The 19,985-nt window shown below is 39.0% G+C and overlaps 1 protein-coding gene across 1 annotated transcript; it reads left to right on the top strand.

The window, feature by feature from the left end:
* Positions 1–4,491: 4,491 nt before the first annotated feature.
* Positions 4,492–19,729, top strand: LOC115220565 (deoxyribonuclease-1-like). Its single transcript, XM_029790715.2, has 7 exons — positions 4,492–4,694; positions 7,723–7,811; positions 11,478–11,561; positions 14,482–14,600; positions 15,150–15,417; positions 16,513–16,609; positions 19,592–19,729. The coding sequence occupies exons 1-7, from the start codon at positions 4,551–4,553 to the stop codon at positions 19,673–19,675; spliced, it is 885 nt and encodes a 294-aa protein (XP_029646575.1). The 5' UTR covers positions 4,492–4,550; the 3' UTR covers positions 19,676–19,729.
* Positions 19,730–19,985: the final 256 nt, after the last annotated feature.

Here is a 19,985-nt window from a genome sequence, read left to right on the forward strand (position 1 = left end):
GGTGGAAGATTTTCATTCAAAACTTATGAAAACAAGACATTTGTATTACAGAGCCAGAGGTGGTTTCTGCTGGGTTGGTAACGAAAGGGTTAAAGTAATAAAACAAGAGGTTGGCATCAAGCAGGGACTTTGGAATCAATGCAATGCAACATTTGACCTTAATTTCTGACAGTCCAGTTCTTGCAAAGCCAGAATAACTGTGGGGGAAGGGGAACAACAAGGAGTTTTTACTGCGTTTTTTGAGTTTGGGAAGAAAAACTTTATCAGCTAAGGAAATGACTTTCTCTCGTTTCATTGTTTAACGTCCGCTTTCCATGCTAGCATGGGTTGGACGGTTCAACCGGGGTCTGGGAAGCCAGGAGGCTGCACCAGGCTCCAATCTTGATCTGGCAGTGTTTCTACAGCTGGATGCCCTTCCTAACGCCAACCACTCCATGAGTGTAGTGGGTGCTTTTTACGTGCCAGGGGAGGCTGGCAACGACCACGATCGGTTGGTGCTTTTTATGTGCCACCGGCACAGAAGCCAGTCAAGGCAGCGCTGGCATCAGCCACATTCGGATGGTGCTTTTTACGTGCCACCGGCAAGTGCCTTAAAAAAACGTTCGAACATAATCTGAACACTATTTCAGAAAATAATCATCATTCTCTTTGAGCATATAAAAGGCAAATTTAGCTGGACCAAAATGAGTAAGTGAAGATAGGATAAATTTGCCTTGCCAGTTCTCCAGAACAGTGGCGGCTCGTAGATAAAATTAGTTGGGGTGCTGCTTCAGAAAAGTTGTGGCTATTGTTTTAATACTGTGTAAAAGAAAACAAACATATAAAAAGAATTTTTATGCATAAGCTTGATTGGTTTGTGTTTTAGCCACTGCTGGGAAGTGTATTTAATTTGTTCGCTGAACGCCACCACGAAATCACCCTTGTTTTTCAAAAATCCCCACTAAATCACTATTTTTCAAATCCTGGAAGCAACACTGAAGCCGGAAACAGGATAATAATCTAATTCTACACTTTATCACATTCAAGAATATAAACACGTTTTTAAGCACAATACATGCAGAGTCAAAAAGAAACACTACCTTTCACCTAGCACTGTCATTCACACAGTGTTCTCTCTTCCTAGTGTGAAGCTTCCTATCTTGAATATGTAAGCATGTGCACAACAGTCAAACACCGCATCGCTGGAACTGTGAAGTACACAGTTCCATACAAGGATTTTTGTATTTTTTTCATAAACTAGGGGATGGCTACTGACATTAAGCTTAAGAATTATATAACGTAAAAGTATAAAGAAAGAATTAAGGAAAAAAAGGACTCATTATATTGAATGGTATCGATAATATTGAGTGGAAATAGGGTGTGCTGCAGTTCCACAGTGCCTATACACGAGTTGCCACTGCTCCAGAATGACATTCAAAAACAGACTCATACACATCACTATAATAATAATAATAATAATAATAATAATAATAATAATAATAATAATAATAGTAATAATAATGAAATTATTGTATACAGTGCTCAGGTGCACCACAAATTGTCAAAAGTGCATATAAAGCATATGCAGTAATGTACAAATGTCTGGAAAGCGAACAGTGTATGAGTCAGATACATGCCTGCGTGTGTATGGAGGGGAGAAAATCAGGTGTAGTGTTGGCGAATCTCAGGAAGCATGGAAGGTTTGAAGGATGCAGTGCTCCAACAACTAACAACTGATGCTGGCAGTTAGAGATCAGAGATTGTAAATGCAGCAAAAATTTAAAATGAAATAGGTACATGGAAAAATGGCACATGATATGAGATTAATGAAACTTGATTGAAACAAAATAGCTCAGCATAAAATATTCTCAATAGCTTCTTCACAATCTGCATTTAAAGAGGAAAAAATGATTGAAATTAGTCATTGCTCATTCTACCCTATTTTAGGCATCATTTTCTGTAACTTAAAAATTATCAAATTTGGCATTAGTGTGGGAAAAAACTGACTTGGAATCCAATGGAGAAAAGAATTTCGATTGTTAAACACCAAAAATTATCCAAATATTTTATTAGCAACTTCAATTCGAACAAAGTTGGGGAAGAATTTCTTGAAAAAAGTATCTGTCACCTGACTCCATTCCAAACTCTCTTGACTTCAACAACAGCAATGATGCTGACCAATTTTTACTTGTAAAGATGATGCAACAGCACAAAATGATGATGCAGTCCTTGCAATATGATGGTTTCAAACAGGTAGGGAGAGAATAACGAGATATCAGAAATGACTAATTTTGCTACAGTTACTAATTTTGTGTCCCTACCCCCCACCCGCCATATAAACAGACAAGGATGCTGACTGGCACAAAGCTGTGAAAAGAGAAATAGTGGTGTAATGAATAAGAATTGATAATCTAAGTAGTCTACAGTGACTGCAGCTATGTTAGGATTGCTGTTGAAAATGGGGAGGAGATCGAGGCAAATCATGCAGATAGAATTATTACAGACAAGAATGAGACCCCTCTGTACACTGGCAGATATCTCAGACCCTTCCTAAAGAAACAAGTGGGCTGTAGGATATGAAAATGAATAAAAACAACGCAAATGATAGGAAAATTGGTGTGATAAAGAACATAAACATCTCAAACACTACATCAAGACCTTCGACTCTACTCACAATTGCAGCGTAGAAGGTGTTTATAAGACGTTTAAGAAACACACAAAAACTGTTAGATTCACTTCAACATTTAAGCTTTGTCAGTGAACAGGTGGCAGTCTCAAAGCGACGAAAATATTTTGACAGATTAATTTTAAATGTTGAAGTGAATCTAATGGTTTTGTGTGTTTCTTAAATGGCTTTATAAATACATTCCACGCTGCAATTGTTTAACGATTAATTGTGGTTGAAAAATGCAGAGGAGACAAATCTGGAATCTCTATATATATAAATGGCAAAATGTGTGTGTTGTGTGTGTGTGTGTGTGTGTGTGTGTGTGTGTGTGTGTGTCCTTTATACAAATCCACAGTTTTTCAGTTAGAGGGCTCGCACTTTCTATGGTCATTCAAAACCGTCCAAGGGTGGTCGTGCACATCTTTACATTTCCCCAGTCATCCTGCAAAGCCATTAAAAAATCAATAGAAGTGACTTTTTTGAGAATTTTCTATCCAAAACCCAATCAAAATGCCCGAAACTTGATACGCCAATTGAATGCCAGCTAGCTGTATGTGATTGGTCGGAGATTTGGACAGTACTTGCGTGTATGTGTGCATGCACGCAGCTGTATATGCATGCACTAGCACTATGACCTGGCGTTGCAGGCTCATAGTGCTAGTATGGATTAAATAGCAGAATGTAGTCCATGCAGTGAGGAGTGAGTGCAATATTTGGTAGGAGACCCTCATCAGCAATGACATGGGTAACAAACCATATTTGAACTCAACATCTGCTGGACAGGAATTTTTTTTTGTGTTGAAGCCTTGTTGTTGTTTTACTTAAGCAAACCACTTTTTTGGCAATTGGCACGTCTTGCTTTGTTGCCAAAGAAAGCAAGAAAAAAGCTTCTAATATGTGCTGTACTTTTATATTCTCAATTATTAGAATTATAAAAGAAATATTTGTTTTTGAAGAAGGATTGGAAGAAATGTCAGTGAAAAAAAATACAAACAAAATGGTTTGAGTGGGGGCGGCAGGGGAGAGGACAATACAAAAATGGAATACAAAACAAAAAGAAAGAAAAAAAACCCTATTAAGTGGTCCTTTTTGCCATGAAATAAATCCTTTTATAAACAAAATGATGGAAAGATGTGTCGACAGAAGGTGAAATGATTAATAATTACAGCTTAATTGAAAAACGTCAATAAAACAGTCATGTTGTTACTTTTTCTTATTATAACTCCATTATTATTATTATTACTATTATTATTATTATTATTATTATTATTATTATTACTATTATTATTATTGTTGTTGTTGTTGTTGTTGTTGTTTTTGTTGTTTTTTTATTATGTTGAGATTCTTGCCTACAACTTCTTTCTGTCTTTTTCTCCCATGTCTTTCGAACCACCCCCACTTTCTACATACGCACACACCCACACATACACTTATAGCACTGACCAACAGTGGTAGCAGCAACAGCAACAACAACAATAACAATAGCAGCAGCAGCATTAACATAATCATTCCACTCATCATAATTGTTATCATTATTATTGTCATCATCATCATCATCATCACCATGATGTTATCAATGATCACATGATGATGATGATAATGATGATGATGATGATGATGATGATGATATCAGTCAAAAAGGCTTGACATGAATAGACACACATATGTATGTGTGCATGAAGTGTGTACCTATATATATATATATACGTGTGTATGTGTATGTGTGTATACATATATTTATACACACATATACACAAATATAAATATATATATATGTATATAAGTATACACACACATATATATACATATATAAGTATATTTATATATATATATATCTTATCAAACTGCTGATCTCGGTGCTGAGTACGTTCACAAGTGAAGTATTAATTATTCCTCGTTAATCATGAGGAGGATCGTGTTGTTAGCTTTCTTGGCCCTCTTTGGCCTTCAACAGACCGTTTCCTCTCTTAAAATCGGTTCATTTAACATACAAGCTTTTGGTTTAAAGAAACTGGGCAATGACACCATCATGACAGTCATCAAGAAAGTAAGCAGTTTTGCTTTTCTAACTTCTTTTGGACTTTTTGCATAATTCTCATTGATTTTTCTGCTTTTTAAACTATTTTTGTAAGTCTAAACCATAGTTTTTTTGCTGTCCAGCCGGGTCAAGCTTGGCATTGAGTAAATGAATGATTAGTGACCATTTCATGGTTTTCTCCCAGGAATGGAATAACTAGGACTGCATTATCTAATGTGTCCCTTGGAAAAAAAAAAAGATGGTAGGGTGTGATTTGAGGGTGATTTGACTGCTATGTCTAGCAGTTCCAATAACACTACAGAGGCTCCTAAGCCAGTTTGTTAGAATCTTTGTTGTTATTGTCTTCCTTAGACTCCTCCAACAGGTTGAGGTGAAGCTGATCAAAGGCTTTCTAGCCATGACCATCTCATCTCGGATTTGAGAGAGAGAGTTGAGCTTGATATTTCTAGCAGAACAAATAACCACAAAGTTTGTGTCTTTGATTTTTATTTCTCTGCAGAAGTTGTTGCTGTTTAACCCAAGGACAATCTTTTGCCGTACAGATTGCACACTTACATTTGGCCAATAGACCTATTTTTCAGACATAATGTACCTATAAGTTAACTCCTTTATGTAATGTGTCCTGTTTCCCTAAAGCTAGAAACATAGGATTTCAGGGATATTTGACTGCTATTTCTATTTCCCAAGCTGAAATTATGATATAGAAACACTCACTCTGCTTCAGGCCATGGAAATCAAACAAAAACTTAAACAATCTTCTACAATTTTATCCATGATACTTATCAAATAAGTGGGGGTATATACATTTGCTAGGTGGATTGATAGCTTATTTCAGCTTTAAGGAATGAAAATTCCTTAAATTGAAAAACGTCAATAAAATAGTCATGTTGTTACTTTTTCTTATTATAACTCCATTATCATTATCATCATCATTATTATTATTATTATTATAAATTGTTATTATTATTCAGTGGGACTGAACCTAGAACTATGTGGTTCATAAGCAAGCTACTTACCACACAGCCACTCCTGGTATGTAAGTATTATAATTGGTGTCTATCTGTTATAATTAGTGTTCATGTGTTAAAAGAGAGAAAGACATAGTGTTTGGTTGCTGAAACGGATGTTAGTCAGGGATGTGTCCTGTCTCCAGTCCTCTTCAGTTTTGTCAATTGAGAATGACACAAGCTGACTTGGAACAATAACAGGATGTATAATAATTTATTATTATTATTTTTTATTATGTAAATGGGAGATGGGCCTTAATATATTTAAGACTTACATAGTGGGCTACAAACCCTATAGCTAAGACAGATGTAGTGGGCCTCAGCAACCCACTGTGAGAACTGGTGTCAGGTTAGGTAAGGTATAGGACCATGCACTGTTCCAGCACATCACTGCATCCACCATTTGTTGGCATTTGCTCGCTTCTTCCAAGGCAATTCCCAGAGTAGTGTCCTAGTCAGTTCTCATCTCTGTGAGATACTTTCTCATCTGCCATGACCCTATGACATGTGGTCAACCAGCGCAAGCCATCAGCCTAAGTGGTTCCTCAGAGAAGTAAACATGATACACAGGATCTAACTCAGAAAATTGAGCAACATAACAGTCTGAGCTGATGCTCCCAAATCATACAAGCAACAGGATATATCCCTGTTATTAATTGGATACGAAATCCGACCAAGGGTAACCCATAATCCTGCAAAACATCCTGATACCAAAAGAGTTCAGGCAGCTCCCAAGGGAATCACACAGTGTCCAAATCTCACAAGATAGGGAGGACCAAAGACCCGAACACCTGAACCTTTGACCTCCTGCTCAGATGTTGGCAGCATCAAACATCTTAGCCCAGGGATTCCACAACTGCACCAGCACCTCCAAGTCATATACATCCTGTTATTGTTCCAAGTCAGCTTGTGTCATTCTCAATTGACAAAACTGAAGAGGACTGGAGACAGGACACATCCCTGACTAACATCCGTTTCAGCAACCAAACACTATGTCTTTCTCTCTTTTAACACATGCACACTAATTATAACAGATAGACACCAATTATAATACTTACATACCGATTATAGCTTTTATGTATAGGCGTGGCTGTGTGGTAAGTAGCTTGCTTACTAACCACATGGTTCCGGGTTCAGTCCCACTGCGTGGCACCTTGGGTAAGTGTCTTCTACTATACCCTTGGGTTGACCAAAGCTTTGTGAGTGGATTTGGTAGACGGAAACTGAAAGAAGCCCGTCGTATATATGTATATATGTATATGCGCGTGTATATGTTTGTGTGTCTGTGTTTGTCCCCCCAACATCGCTTGACAACCGATGCTGGTGTGCTTACATCTCCATAACTTAGCGGTTCGGCAAAAGAAACCGATAGAATAAGTACTAGGCTTACAAAGAATAAGTCCTGGGGTCGATTTGCTCGACTAAAGGCGGTGCTCCAGCATGGCCACAGTCACATGACTGAAACAAGTAAAAGAGTAAAGAGTATTATGCTTACTAAATTTTTCAGCTGTTCTATAACTTCTGATGATATTCCCCAAATGTATTTATTCTGTGAAAAACTTTCTGTAGTTGAAAGTGTTCATCTCTCTGCTTGGAATCTGGATTGTTGTTCTCTTAGAATTATGTCAACTGTTCTGTTTAAAGCAGTCACCGAAAACATTTTGTCGGTCACCACAAGCAGAAAGAGTTCCTCTCCAGTTTCTTTTATTTGTGTTGATAGGTTTTACAGTCAGGGTTGGTTAAAAAAAAAATTCAACAACAATGATGTGTGCACACACACACAGACACACACACACACACACACACACAGACACACACACACACACACACACAGACACACACACACAGAGACACACACACACAGAGACACACACACACACACACACACACACACACACACATACAAGTGCACACACACACACACACACACACACGCACAAACAAGATCTTATCTCTACAGCTGTAATGAATGTATCCTGTCAACATGAAGAATAGTCATTAAATGTATTTTCGTCTTTTGACATTTTCAGATCATCAAACGATATGACATTGTGTTGCTGCAGGAAATCAGAGATTCTTCCCAACAATTACTTCCTTCTTTAATTGCCAAACTGAATTAGTAAGTCAAATTAATGATTAAATACGGAGGTTTACATTTATTGTACTTTAAACTCTGCCAGATCAAGATTGAAGCCTGGTGTAGCCATCTGGTTCGCCAGCTCTCAGTCATTCGTCCAACCCATGCTAGCATGGAAAGCGGACGTTAAACGATGATGATGATGATGATGAATTTGTTAGTGATGGGATTGTTGATTGCAGGTTTCCAACAGACAAATCATTGGTTTACTATTTAACAAACTTTGAAAGACGGCTTGAAAGATGGCAAGCTGGCAGAATTGTTAGCATGCCGGGCGCAATGCTTAGCGGTATTTCGTCTGCCGTTACATTCTGAGTTCAAATTCCGCTGAGGTCGAATTTGCCTTTCATCCTTTCGGAGTCGATGAATAAAGTATCAGTTACGCACTGGAGTCTATGTAATCGACTTAAACCCTTTGTCTGTCCTTGTTTGTCCCCTCTGTGTGTAGCCCCTTGTGGGCAATAAAGAAGCATATTTAAACAAACTTTACTGAGTTTCAGACACACTTAAATGATGGTATTTTCACAGATGTTTATATCATCATCATCACCACCACCACCACCACCACCACCATCATCATCATCGTTTAACGTCCGTTTTCCATGCTAGCATGGGTTGGACGATTTTGAATGAGGGCTGGCGAACCAGATGGCTGCACCAGGCTCCAATCTTGATCTGGCAGTGTTTCTACAGCTGGATGCCCTTCCTAACGCCAACCACTCCGAGAGTGCAGTGGGTGCTCTTTGCTGAGAATAAGTTTGTATTTTGCATGCATGTCTTTGACAAGGTCCTCATGATGGTGTCCCTCACAATGGAAATTGAGGTGATTGACACAATTCTGAAGGAATGTTAAGCAGTGACATTAGCAAAGATTAATCTGGACAAGTAGGTTGGTATCTGAAGAAACAAGTCCATGTTGTTGTGTCGTGAGGCACTGGAAAGTAAAGTTTCTTAGGGTCTGATTTGGTCCAGATTTCTATTGATAGTGTCACTTGGGTGTTGTGTGTTGTTGCTGGCTGTTGTTGTCTCTGGTTGAGTTGGTGAATGAGAATATGTTCCTTGGGCTGTATGTAGAAGTGACCCAACAACACTCACAAACATTTAACAGAAGAATTTTATTATCGCACATAAAGACAAACTGTATTGGCTTTTTACAGATATCAACAACAATAATTACACACTGGGAGAAAGATACAGCTTGCGTTTACGGTAAGCTGTTGATATGGCAACATGTGGCTAGCTCCACTGAACTGGAAACAATTGTGCTATAACCATGGCACTGGAGGTTCCTGTTATCTATCTGCACCATCTCTCTTAGCTACCTTCCTGGGTTTTCTGGCTGTAAAAATGTGTGATGTCTGGTGTAGCAAAAATGTAGACACATCATTCAGCTGTCTCAGTATTCTGCAATTAATTATTGCCAAAAGCAGCCAGTATAAGAAGAAGAAGATTCTAGAAAATTAAATCATGCCACAGTTTGATACTGATTGGTTGCTTAATTGACCAATCATGTGAAACTGTTGTGTTTTGGTCATGATGTCTAACCAGTTGCCTAGTGGTTTGGTTTCAAATAGCCACTACAATAGCAACTAAGATGAAGTTACAAGCAGAGTGGTTAATCTCATACAGAAAGGAATCAAAAGGAAGCCATCCCTGAAAGGAAGCTGGGCAGAAGTGGGGACTGCAAGTATCCCTTCTGTCATATATCATTGTTTGATTGTTGTGACTTACCCTAATTTTTATCTGCACTTTGACTTCTTGTAGAAAGGACTTGTTCTACTTGTCTGGCAGTCCATTGCTGTCAACATCTTCTGCATGGAGTGCTTGATACACTGTGGTTGTTGATGTGCTGGCATGTGCTGATGTGGCATACACCTACTAAGGGTTCCTTAGTGGCAAGTGAATGTGGTCCTTCTTTGTCAGGCATTTTATCTACAACTAATCACTGGATGGAATTGCAGTCCTGGGTCAAGTGAAAAATAAGATGGATGGCTGGAATGTTACTGAATGTTCACAGCCCTTTACCAGTTGGGCAATGCAAGAGGATCTTGCAGATTAAAATTGTTGCCTTGACTGGCTTCTGTGCCAGTGGCACATGACCTGCTGTGCTTGAGGAGACCTATTGAGTCAAGTACATCAACATCAAAATAAATATCAAATGGTTATTGTAGTTGTGATGCCTGTGCCGGTGGCATGTAAAAAGCACCATCCAAACATGGCCGATGCCAGCGCTGCCTTGACTGGCTTCTGTGCCAGTGGCACGTAAAAAGCACCAACTGATCATGGCCACTGCCAGCCTCCTCTGGTACCTGTACCGGTGGCACATAAAAAGCACCCACTATACTCATGAAGAGGTTGGTGTTAGGAAGGGCATCCAGCTGTAGAAACACTGCCAGATCAGACTGGAGCCTGGTGCAGCCTCCTGGCTTCCCAGACCCTGGTCAAACCGTCCAACCCATGCTAGCATGGAAAATGGACGTTAAACGATGATGATGATGATGATGATGATGATGATTGGATTAGTGGTGGGGAAGAGTGAAGATGTCTTTGGAAGAATGCTGGGAACTGATTAAAATTTTCTGGTTACTCTTTTCTGGAGAACTTGTGGCCTGGAGCCTCTGGATGACTTCTAGAAATCCTTGCTCTGGCTTTCAATCCATGCCAAACTGTATTGACCCAGATATGCTGTTTGGAAGACCTGTCTGAAATGAGTGCAGAGTGATGAAACCATTCTGCATGCACTTGGTCAGTGTCCAGTGGAATTTTGTTGAATAGTTGCTGCTGCATGTTGGACAGATTTGGCTATTAGCTGAGTCCATCATGAAGACTGTCTGCCATCTTCCTCTATCTGGGAAGGGTGGACAGTCTTTATCTGTTTGATGGCAATGGTATCTCTAGTTGGCTGTGTCTTGTATTTAAGGTGGTGAGCTGACAGAATTGTCAGTAGTTGGGCAAAAGGATTAGCAGCATTTGGTCTGTTTTACATTCAAAGTTTAAATTCCACCAGAGTTGATTGTACCTTTCATCTTTTTGGAGTTGATAAAATAAGTACCAGTTGAGTATTGGGGTCGATGTATTTGACTTATCCATTCCCTTGAAATTGCTGGCCTTGTGCCTAGATTTGAAACCAGTTTATAAACATATTAAGGCAGCAAGTGGATGGAATCATTAGCAGACCAGGAAAAATGCTTAGCAGCATTTTGTCCATCCTCAGATTCTGAGTTCAAATTCTGCCAAGGTCAACTTTGCTTTTCATCTTTTCAGGATCGATAAAATAAGTATCAGTTGATCACTGGGGTCAGTGTGATCAATTTACTCCCTCTTCCCAAATTGTTGGCCTCGTGCTAAAATTTGAAAAATTATATATGAAAATATATTTGAAAAATATATTGAAAAATTATATTTGAAAAATTTGATAAATTATATTTAAGGTGGCAAACTGGAAGAATTGTTAGCATGCTGGGCAAAATACTCAACAGCATTTCATCTACCTGTACATTCTGAGTTCAAATTCTGCTGAGGTTGACTTTACCTTTCATCATTTCAGGGTCAATAAAAAAAGTACTTGTTGAGGGCTGGGGTTGATGTACTTGACTTTCCCCCTGCCCCCAAATTTTTATAAATATGCTTTATTTTTCCAAATTTTAGTCGCAGCAGCATCAGGTATCAGTTTGCTGTTAGTGAAATTGTTGGCCGAAATGTTTATAAGGAACAGTATGCTTTCCTTTACAGGTTGGTAGTTATTTTAACTGTTCTTGTTATTTAACCCCAGGTCAGCTCTGACTGAGAAGACTTATGATTAAAGACATTCTAAATGTGATCATCTCATTTTGTTTTCATGCATTGTGTGCCTTAGGCTGCATTATCGGGTGTAGTTGTGTAGTTTAAAGAAGATTTGGCCGCTTCTTCTAGCAGAGATTATATAAATGTGTGTGTGTGTGTGTGTGTGTGTTGCGAGGGGTATTTGAGGACACTAAATTATCAGTATATTACTCTCTTCAAACCAATTAAAAGGTTTATTTCTTTCAGATTTCCCATGACAGATAAAATGCTAACACAGGAAATAAAAATACATAAAGTCATTGATGTCAAATGTGCGAAACGTCGATGTTTAGAAATTGCCAACTTTCAAAATACTGCAAGATCTTAAAATTTGGAGCGGATTGGAGGCCCGTGGCGAGAATATTTCAACCGTATCAAAGAGAAAAAACAACACTCTTCAAAACAAAAACAAACAGCAAAAAGCAAAAACAAAATATTCTCTAAAATATATTAACGTTTTACTGTCAACCTTACTGCAACAAGTACATAGATGTGAAGCTATGCTCCGCCAAGGAAGTCTAATAAAATCAAAACAGACACGGAGTTGTCTCCCATGCTTGCCAGAATAATTAAAATAACATTAGTCATTGATTAATGTTTATTTTTCTTCTCAAATGAACAGTTATTTCCAATGGAATATTTAATGGTCTCAGTGTTAATTTACCTGTTAACTAATGGTCTTGGCATAAATTTACCAATTAACTTCTAATCGTACTCTGCTTGGCTTATATTTCATGTTTCAACAGTTCAGAAAGACGTATAGGTAAAACACAACAAACACAGTAATTAAAAAGAATATACTAATTAACCAGTGCCTAGCTGACACTAAGTAGACTCATGGTTAAAGATGTTCCAGTTGTGACTACACTTTTGTACTTGTTTTACAGACAGCGTATCCAGGACTACATTATCCTCTTTCTTTACTACCCACAAGGGACTAAAACACAGAGAGGACAAGCAAGGACAGACAAACAGATTAAGTCGATTATATCGACCCCAGTGCGTTAATGGTACTTATTTAATCGAACCCGAAAGGATGAAAGGCAAAGTCGACCTCGGCGGAATTTGAACTCAAAGCATTTCGCCCGGCGCGCTAACGCTTCTGCCAGCTCGCCGCCTACATTATCCAATCTGTTGTTCTTATTGAAGATGAGATTTAAGATCTGTTTGGTTGTTATTTCTAGAACGTCAGACAAGTACGTAGAGGCTGTCTCGTTGGCTCAAGAGAGCATGCATTTACCACGATTGATGGGAAGGATTCCAAAATGCTGAAATACGTATAGTTCTTTGTGTCTCTGAGGGCAGACATCATTTTCATAGTTGACTGTCCTTAAATATCAAACACTGTATATTTTAGTCGTGTTGCAAACTGCTGCCTTTTGCATTGGCTCCAGACCCAGTTTTTCAGATATTTTAACAAGATGACTTCGTGGCCATCAGCCATCAGATTAAAAGATATGAAGGCGGAGTTCTCTTAAAAGGCCGATACTTTAGTAAATAAGAATTAAGAAAAAAATATTACAGTGGAATGAAAAATTTGCTGTGGTATGCTGTGTGGCTGAGGATTTCACTTTACGATTACAGGTTTTCTGGATCGTCTTCTATCATGGCCTTAGACTGAACAAAACCTTTTAAGTAGAACTAGCACTATGACCCAGCAACGCCGGATCATAGTGCTAGTGCATGTATATACAGCTGTGTGCGTGCGCACATACACGCGAGTACTGTCCAAATCTCCGACCAATCACATACAGCTAGCTGGCATTCAATTGGCGTATCAAGTTTCGGGCATTTTGATTGGGTTTTGGATAGAAAATTCACAGAAAAGTCACTTCTATTGATTTTAATGGCTTTGCGGGGTGACTGGGGAAATGTAAAGATGTGCACGACCACCCTTGGACGGTTTTGAATGACCATAGAAAGTGCGAGCCCTCTAACTGAAAAATAGTGGATTTGTCTAAAGGATACACACACACACACAGGCAGGCAGACATTTTGCCGTTTATATATATAGAGATTTAGTAGACAGAGACCGTTTGAAAATCAGTCGGTACAACCATTCTAGTTTCTGGTGGTCGACGTAATTCGTAGCTCGGCTTAACTCCACTTTCTAGTCTGTGGTTACCTGTAGTGGAGTCCACTCTGTTGGAAGCATTCTGACCAAGTATGAAGATAACTCTCTCCCCTTTCACCAGTCAAGGGGTCACTTCCTTCTACTATTCTTCTACAAAGAAGAGCTAAAATTTGCATAGTGAAGAGTAGGTACAAAGGGTCCAGACGATAATAACTGATATCGATCCCAATTAAATGATGATGACAAAATCTACATTGGTAGAATTTAGATTCAGAACGTGGAGCTGTTAAAACCAAATACTTCATTGTTGGCCAACAAGCGAACGTCTGTGTGAACTTCTGATCGTACTCTGCTTGGCTTATATTTCATTTGTCCAGAAAGACGTACAGGTAAGACACAACAAGCACAGTAATTAAAAAGAATATACTAATTAACCAGTGTCTAGCTGACACTAAGTAGACTTATGATTAAAGATGTTCCAGTTGTGACTGGACTTGCTAGAAAATAGCGACTAAATTTCCTCCAAAAGAAAATTCACCATCTTAAAAAAGGGAACCACTGGATAATGTTTTCCTGGATACACTATATCCGAAAAATTTAAAAAAAAGACGAGATGGTCATGGTTAGAAAGTATTTCATAATAGGTCTGGGATTAAACAGCAAATACTATAGTCTTCAACACATCCGTTTCGATGCTTCCATGCTCACAGATCTAAAATCTTTTAGAAAAATTTCCTCTTTCATCTTTTTTTCCAGAACAAATGGAAAGGTCAAATTGTTAAATAATTATACGTACAATGACGGCAAAGAAGAAAATAAAAACGATCTTTTCTCTCGTGAACCATTCGTCGCACACTTTGAAGTTCCTTGTTCAAGTAGGTTTCTGGTCACAATTCATTGCATTTCTTTATTTATCAAAAATATTGTAACCTTCCCAAATGACATCAAACATTATAAACATTTCATTTTTATTCCTTTCATTATTCATAAAACATTACAAACAATTCATTTTATTCCTTTGACTTGCCCGCCCCCACGAACCTTGTGCCAAAATTCGAAACTTATATCATGGTTATGTTTGTTTTCAATTCTTATATCGTGGCACTCCGTCGGTTGCGACGACGAGGGTTCCAGTTGATCCGATCAACGGAACAGCTTGCTCGTGAAATTAACGTGCAAGTGGCTGAGCACTCCACAGACACGTGTACCCTTAACGTAGTCCTCGGGGGAGATTCAGCGTGACACAGAGTGTGTGACAAAGCTGGACCCTTTGAAATAAAGGTACAACAGAAACAGGAAGAAAGAGTGAGAGAAATACAGGAAGAAAGATGCGATCGTTTAAAAACCTTTGGAGGCGTTGCTCCAGTCTAATGATTGAGAGCAGCAAAACTAATGAAAGAAAACATTTATTTATTTATTTACAGAATTCAAAAAGTTCACCTTGGTTGGGGTTCATATTAGTCCTGACGAAGCTGTTGAAGAGATAAAGTTACTGGAGAAAGTTCACGATAGTGTGACCAGAAAGTTCCGCACCAGCAACGTTATTATCATGGGTGACATGAATGCTGATTGTGGTTATTTCCGCGAATCTAAATGGCAAGAAGTACCGATGCGCCGAAGTTCGGCCTACTCGTGGCCCATTTGTGACGATGTTGACACTACAGTTAAAGGGACACATTGCGCTTATGACAGGTAAGTTCCCTGGAATAAAAGAGAGATTGCTGTAGGACGATAAATAATTATTGATGAGCACTTAATGTTTATGTATTGAGTGTGGTTGAACTCTACGCAACCCTTCCAAATATTGGAATCTGGTGATTGTATCAGAGATCTGTAGCATTGGATTCGATCTCACGTTCTACCACATTGAAATCACATTTTGATCATGTGTGCAAACCCAATCGTTATCCAATTGTTCACGTGATTGTTCGGTAGTTTGTCAACTTTTCGTGAACAACAGCCGTTGATTGGATAACAATTAAGGGGCGGCGAGCTGGCAGAAACATTAGCACGCCGGACGAAATACGTAGCCGTATTTCGTCTGCCGTTACGTTCTGAGTTCAATGTGTGAAATGCCTTGAAAGCTTTTGTTGTGAAAAGGAAGCTAGAAAGATTAGAGGTAAATATAGTCTGTACGAAGAAGACGACGACGAATTCTGTTGAGATTTTTGATTAACAGAATTTCGTTCTTTTCGTACACAAAACCCCTCCACGAATATTGTCGTTATTATGAGCGACAAAACGTCAAGAGTTTTGAATGTTATTGTTTTTGGTGTCGCAGATAAAGTGTCAGTCGCCTTCCGACTGCCGACGTTTAATGCCGTTCGTCCTCTGACCCCTCTTTTTCTCAACCTCTGCGAGCTGGCAGAAACGTTAGCACGCTGGGCGAAATGCGTAGCCGTGTTTTGTTCTGAGTTCAAATTCCGCTGAGGTCCACTTTGCCTTTCATCCTTTCGAGGGGTCGATAAATTAAGTACCAGTTACGCACTGGGGTCGATATAATCGACTTAATCCGTTAGTCTGTCCTTGTTTGTCCTTTCTGTGTTTAGCCCCTTGTGGGCAGTAAAGAAATAGGTTAATAAAGAAATTGACTGTTCATTGCCTTTAATGCTGTTAGCTGTTGTTCGCCGTCTCTTTTGGTCAACACCTATAGTGTCTGCCAATATCCTCTCCCTGCTTATATCTCAAGGTTCTCTGTCTTGCAGTGAATCGCAACATCGGGGGATTGCTGAATATTCTCGCTACAAATCTATTTTGCTTAATTTTGTGCATATTTTCTCATTTCAGATTTATTGTTGGAGGACGTGATTTAAGGAATTCCTACGTTCCTGGGTATACCAAAGCCTTTCGCTTTGACGAAGCATTTCGGATGAAACCAGAGGCGGTAATTATTTGTTATTGTTGCTATAATCGTTTAGCTCTTGATCAGCCTCTAATTAAAGGCGTTGAAACCGTAATAATCAGGGTCTCCTTGTTTAAGGTACACATGTATCCTTTCCCTTTTAACCTGTCCTGTGTATCCCACGAGAGACATCGGACATATTAACCCTGGCGTCCATGCATCATATATAATACACGTTTCCAATTTGTTTTCAACTACCAGAGTAACTTGGGACTTATGAAAGAAAAGCTTTATATTACTTAGAAAGTATGAAGCAAGGTCTAAACAAAACTCTGAAAACAATCACGGACGTTTAGGACAAACCTACGAAAATGCTTTGCATTGGCAAAACGTTGAGTAGAGCAGGGGTCCGCAGCATTTTTTTTTCATCTAAGGGTCACTTTGATTGCTATCTTATTCTGGTGGTCTCCCATACTCATTCGATGTTTAAAAACTAGTTTTATACTTTCAAAATTCCTATTTTGCTATTCACACATTAACCTGTGTAGGTTGAACTATGTAAAATGTTCGAGAAAGAAACCTAGCTGTTTCTCGCAATACATAACAATACGTACATCTACAGAAAAACTTTTTCCAGGGTCGGGCTCCTCAAAATCTTGTATGGACTCCCAGGAGCCATATGAACGCCCGTTGAGAACCACTTGAATAGAGTATGATTTGAGTGAATTTCTCTGCTATTTCTCGCCGATGAATTCACCCTCGTTCATTCGGTAGCCATAGAGACAGCTAGGTAAATGAGGGGGGGGGAGATAGATGAATTGATGGATGATCATACCACGATTCCCCGAGACCAGCTAGCCATGTATCCATTCCACTCGATGCGATTCGCACTCCCCGCATCTCCTCCTATCATTCTTGACCTCGACACAAAATATTTCTGCAAATATTTTCTCCCCCAGTACTTCACCCTTCTAAAAGTACCGCCTATATATGTCCCACATTCTTCCCTACATTCTACACCAACCTACCTACGTTCAGATTGAATCATGGTTGTTTACTCCGTTGCGAATATTAGGTCCAGATCTCTTCTCTGAGAACCATTTCCTCACTTACAGTTCTATATTTAAGAGATGAGGAATTATTTACATTATTTACATTCGACGCATATTTGTCCTCATCTTGTTTGTTGTTAACACAACGTTTCGGCTGATATACCCTTCAGCCTTCTTCAGGTGTCTTGGGGGAAATTTCGAATCTGGGTTCTCATTCCTAAGGTATTTTTTTCGATGTTATTATTAATTTCATCACTTTCTACTACCCTACCCCCACCCGGTCTGGGGAAGGATGCTTTGTTAAAATTAAGGTAGTTGTGTCACCCAACACCTCTGACTATTTTACTGGAAAACATCAGAAGAATCTGAATTGGTATAAAATGACAATATAACGAGTGGGGACATTGTGATTAGAGGACAACGTTCTAGAAAGACATATTTGGCTTATGGGCGGTAAGCTGGCAGAAACGTTAGCACACCGGGCGGAATGCGAATCCGTATTTCGTCTGTCGTTAAGTTCTGAGAGTTCAAATTCCGCCGAGGTCGACTTTGCCTTTCATCCTTTAGGAGTCGATAAATTAAGTACCAGTTACGCACTGGGGTCGATATAATCGACTTAATCCGTTTGTCTGTCCTTGTTTGTCCACTCTATGTTTAGCCCCTTGTGGGCAATAAAGAAATAATATTTGGCTTATGGGAGAGGTCTTTTTTTCATTCAAAATGATATGTAGGTTACGTATGGGTGAGATGTAGGTGATACGTGGGCGATATTTGGGTGATGTATGGGTGACGTGTAGGTAACATGTCTTTTTCGGGACACAAGTGAAATATTAATTCGAACTCACGCCGAATATTTGGCTCGTTTACCCTCAAACCCTTGTTACTTAAGGGGCCAACGACAGGAGGTCTACATGGTTAACAGCTAAATAATTCTCCCTCAAATAATAACTTTTAATGAAAGGAAAGTATAAAGTATAATTATGTCTGAAAGATAAGAAATGTCTGAAAGAAAACAAGATTCAAGGCATGAGTGTCAAAACTTCACAATCTCCTCTGGTAAATCTGCGACCTTGTTTTTTTTTAAAATTGGTATGAAACGAAAGAAAATTTGATCTTGAAATCCTCGTCCTCTCGTCCTCCTCCTTCTCGTCGTCGTCATCGTCGTCCTCCTCCTTCTCTTCCTCCTCTTCTTCTTCTTCCTCCTCCTCTTCTTCTTCCCCCTCCTCTTCTTCTTCCTCCTCCTCTTCTTCTTCCCCCTCCTCTTCTTCTTCCTCCTCCTCTTCTTCTTCCTCCTCCTCTTCTTCTTCCTCCTCCTCTTCTTCTTCCGCCTCCTCTTCTTCTTCCTCCTCCCCGTCCTCATCCTCCCCTCCCCATCCTCCTTATTCGTGCCTCTATTACATCTAGAAAGGTATGTTTCTTTATTAGCCACACAGGGCCGCACACAGACGGGACAGATTACAAAGTAGAGCTTTTCTTTTTGGGGAGAAAAAAAAAGGTGGTGTAGGTTTTCGATCAAAAGGGATCGTAAAAAGAAAAGAAGAAAAATAAGAAGAAAAAAAGGAAAAGAAAAAAAAACAGAAAAAAAACGATCAATAGGGATCGTGTATCACAGTGTCATGATGTAAAGTGTAAAGGGGGAAGCAGATAAGGTTTATCCGTGGGAAGAAAAGCCTACGGAAAAGACCACGGTAACCTCGGTCAATATTGTTACATGTTACCACATTTGTTTGCAAGTAGGTAACCCTCTGTTTTACATTTTCCGGGTTCATAGGATCATGCTCAAGGTGGCTTCGTCATTCGTACGTGCCATCCTTGCTACATTCACCCATCTTTTTTTGAACCATTCGCTAGACAAAACTTGCCTCTCTACTCTCATTTTCCTCTTCAAGTGATACTTGAAGAAGTTGATGAGAGATTGACCAAACAGTTATAATTATAGCATCATATTAATTTTTCTCTCTCTTCTTTCCAGGCTGAAGCCGTTAGCGATCATTATCCAATTGAAATAGTTTTTGAAAATAAATGTGGAAAATCGCCGGACAGTGTGGTTGGCTAAAGAGATTCAAATAAAAGAACAGCCCTTAAATAATAAACACTTCTTCAAATTTTATATTGTATTCTTGTTGTTCTTTGAGGTTTTGGTTTTTCGAGTTTTATTTTGGTTTGTCGTTGAACCAGATATCCTATTGATAATCGATGACTGATCAATATAACTTACCTGAAATCGAACTCAGTAAGATGTTTGAACAAAGATCACAAAATAGATAAAGATAACGCAATATCGCAAGGCCTAGGTCAACTTTGCTATTCACCAGTCCAGGATCGATAAAATAAGTACCAGCCGACTACTGGGGCCAATGGTATTG

This window comes from Octopus sinensis, linkage group LG16 (assembly GCF_006345805.1).
Source record: "Octopus sinensis linkage group LG16, ASM634580v1, whole genome shotgun sequence".
NCBI lineage: Eukaryota > Metazoa > Mollusca > Cephalopoda > Octopoda > Octopodidae > Octopus > Octopus sinensis.

Bases quoted from the DNA above. Each gene is read 5' to 3' on its own strand.
- LOC115220565 (XM_029790715.2), top strand. From the start codon at position 4,551: ATGAGGAGGATCGTGTTGTTAGCTTTCTTGGCCCTCTTTGGCCTTCAA. The intron at 4,695-7,722 runs GTAAGCAGTTTT...TGACATTTTCAG, and splicing joins TCATGACAGTCATCAAGAAA to ATCATCAAACGATATGACAT. The intron at 11,562-14,481 runs GTTGGTAGTTAT...CTTTTTTTCCAG, and splicing joins CAGTATGCTTTCCTTTACAG to AACAAATGGAAAGGTCAAAT.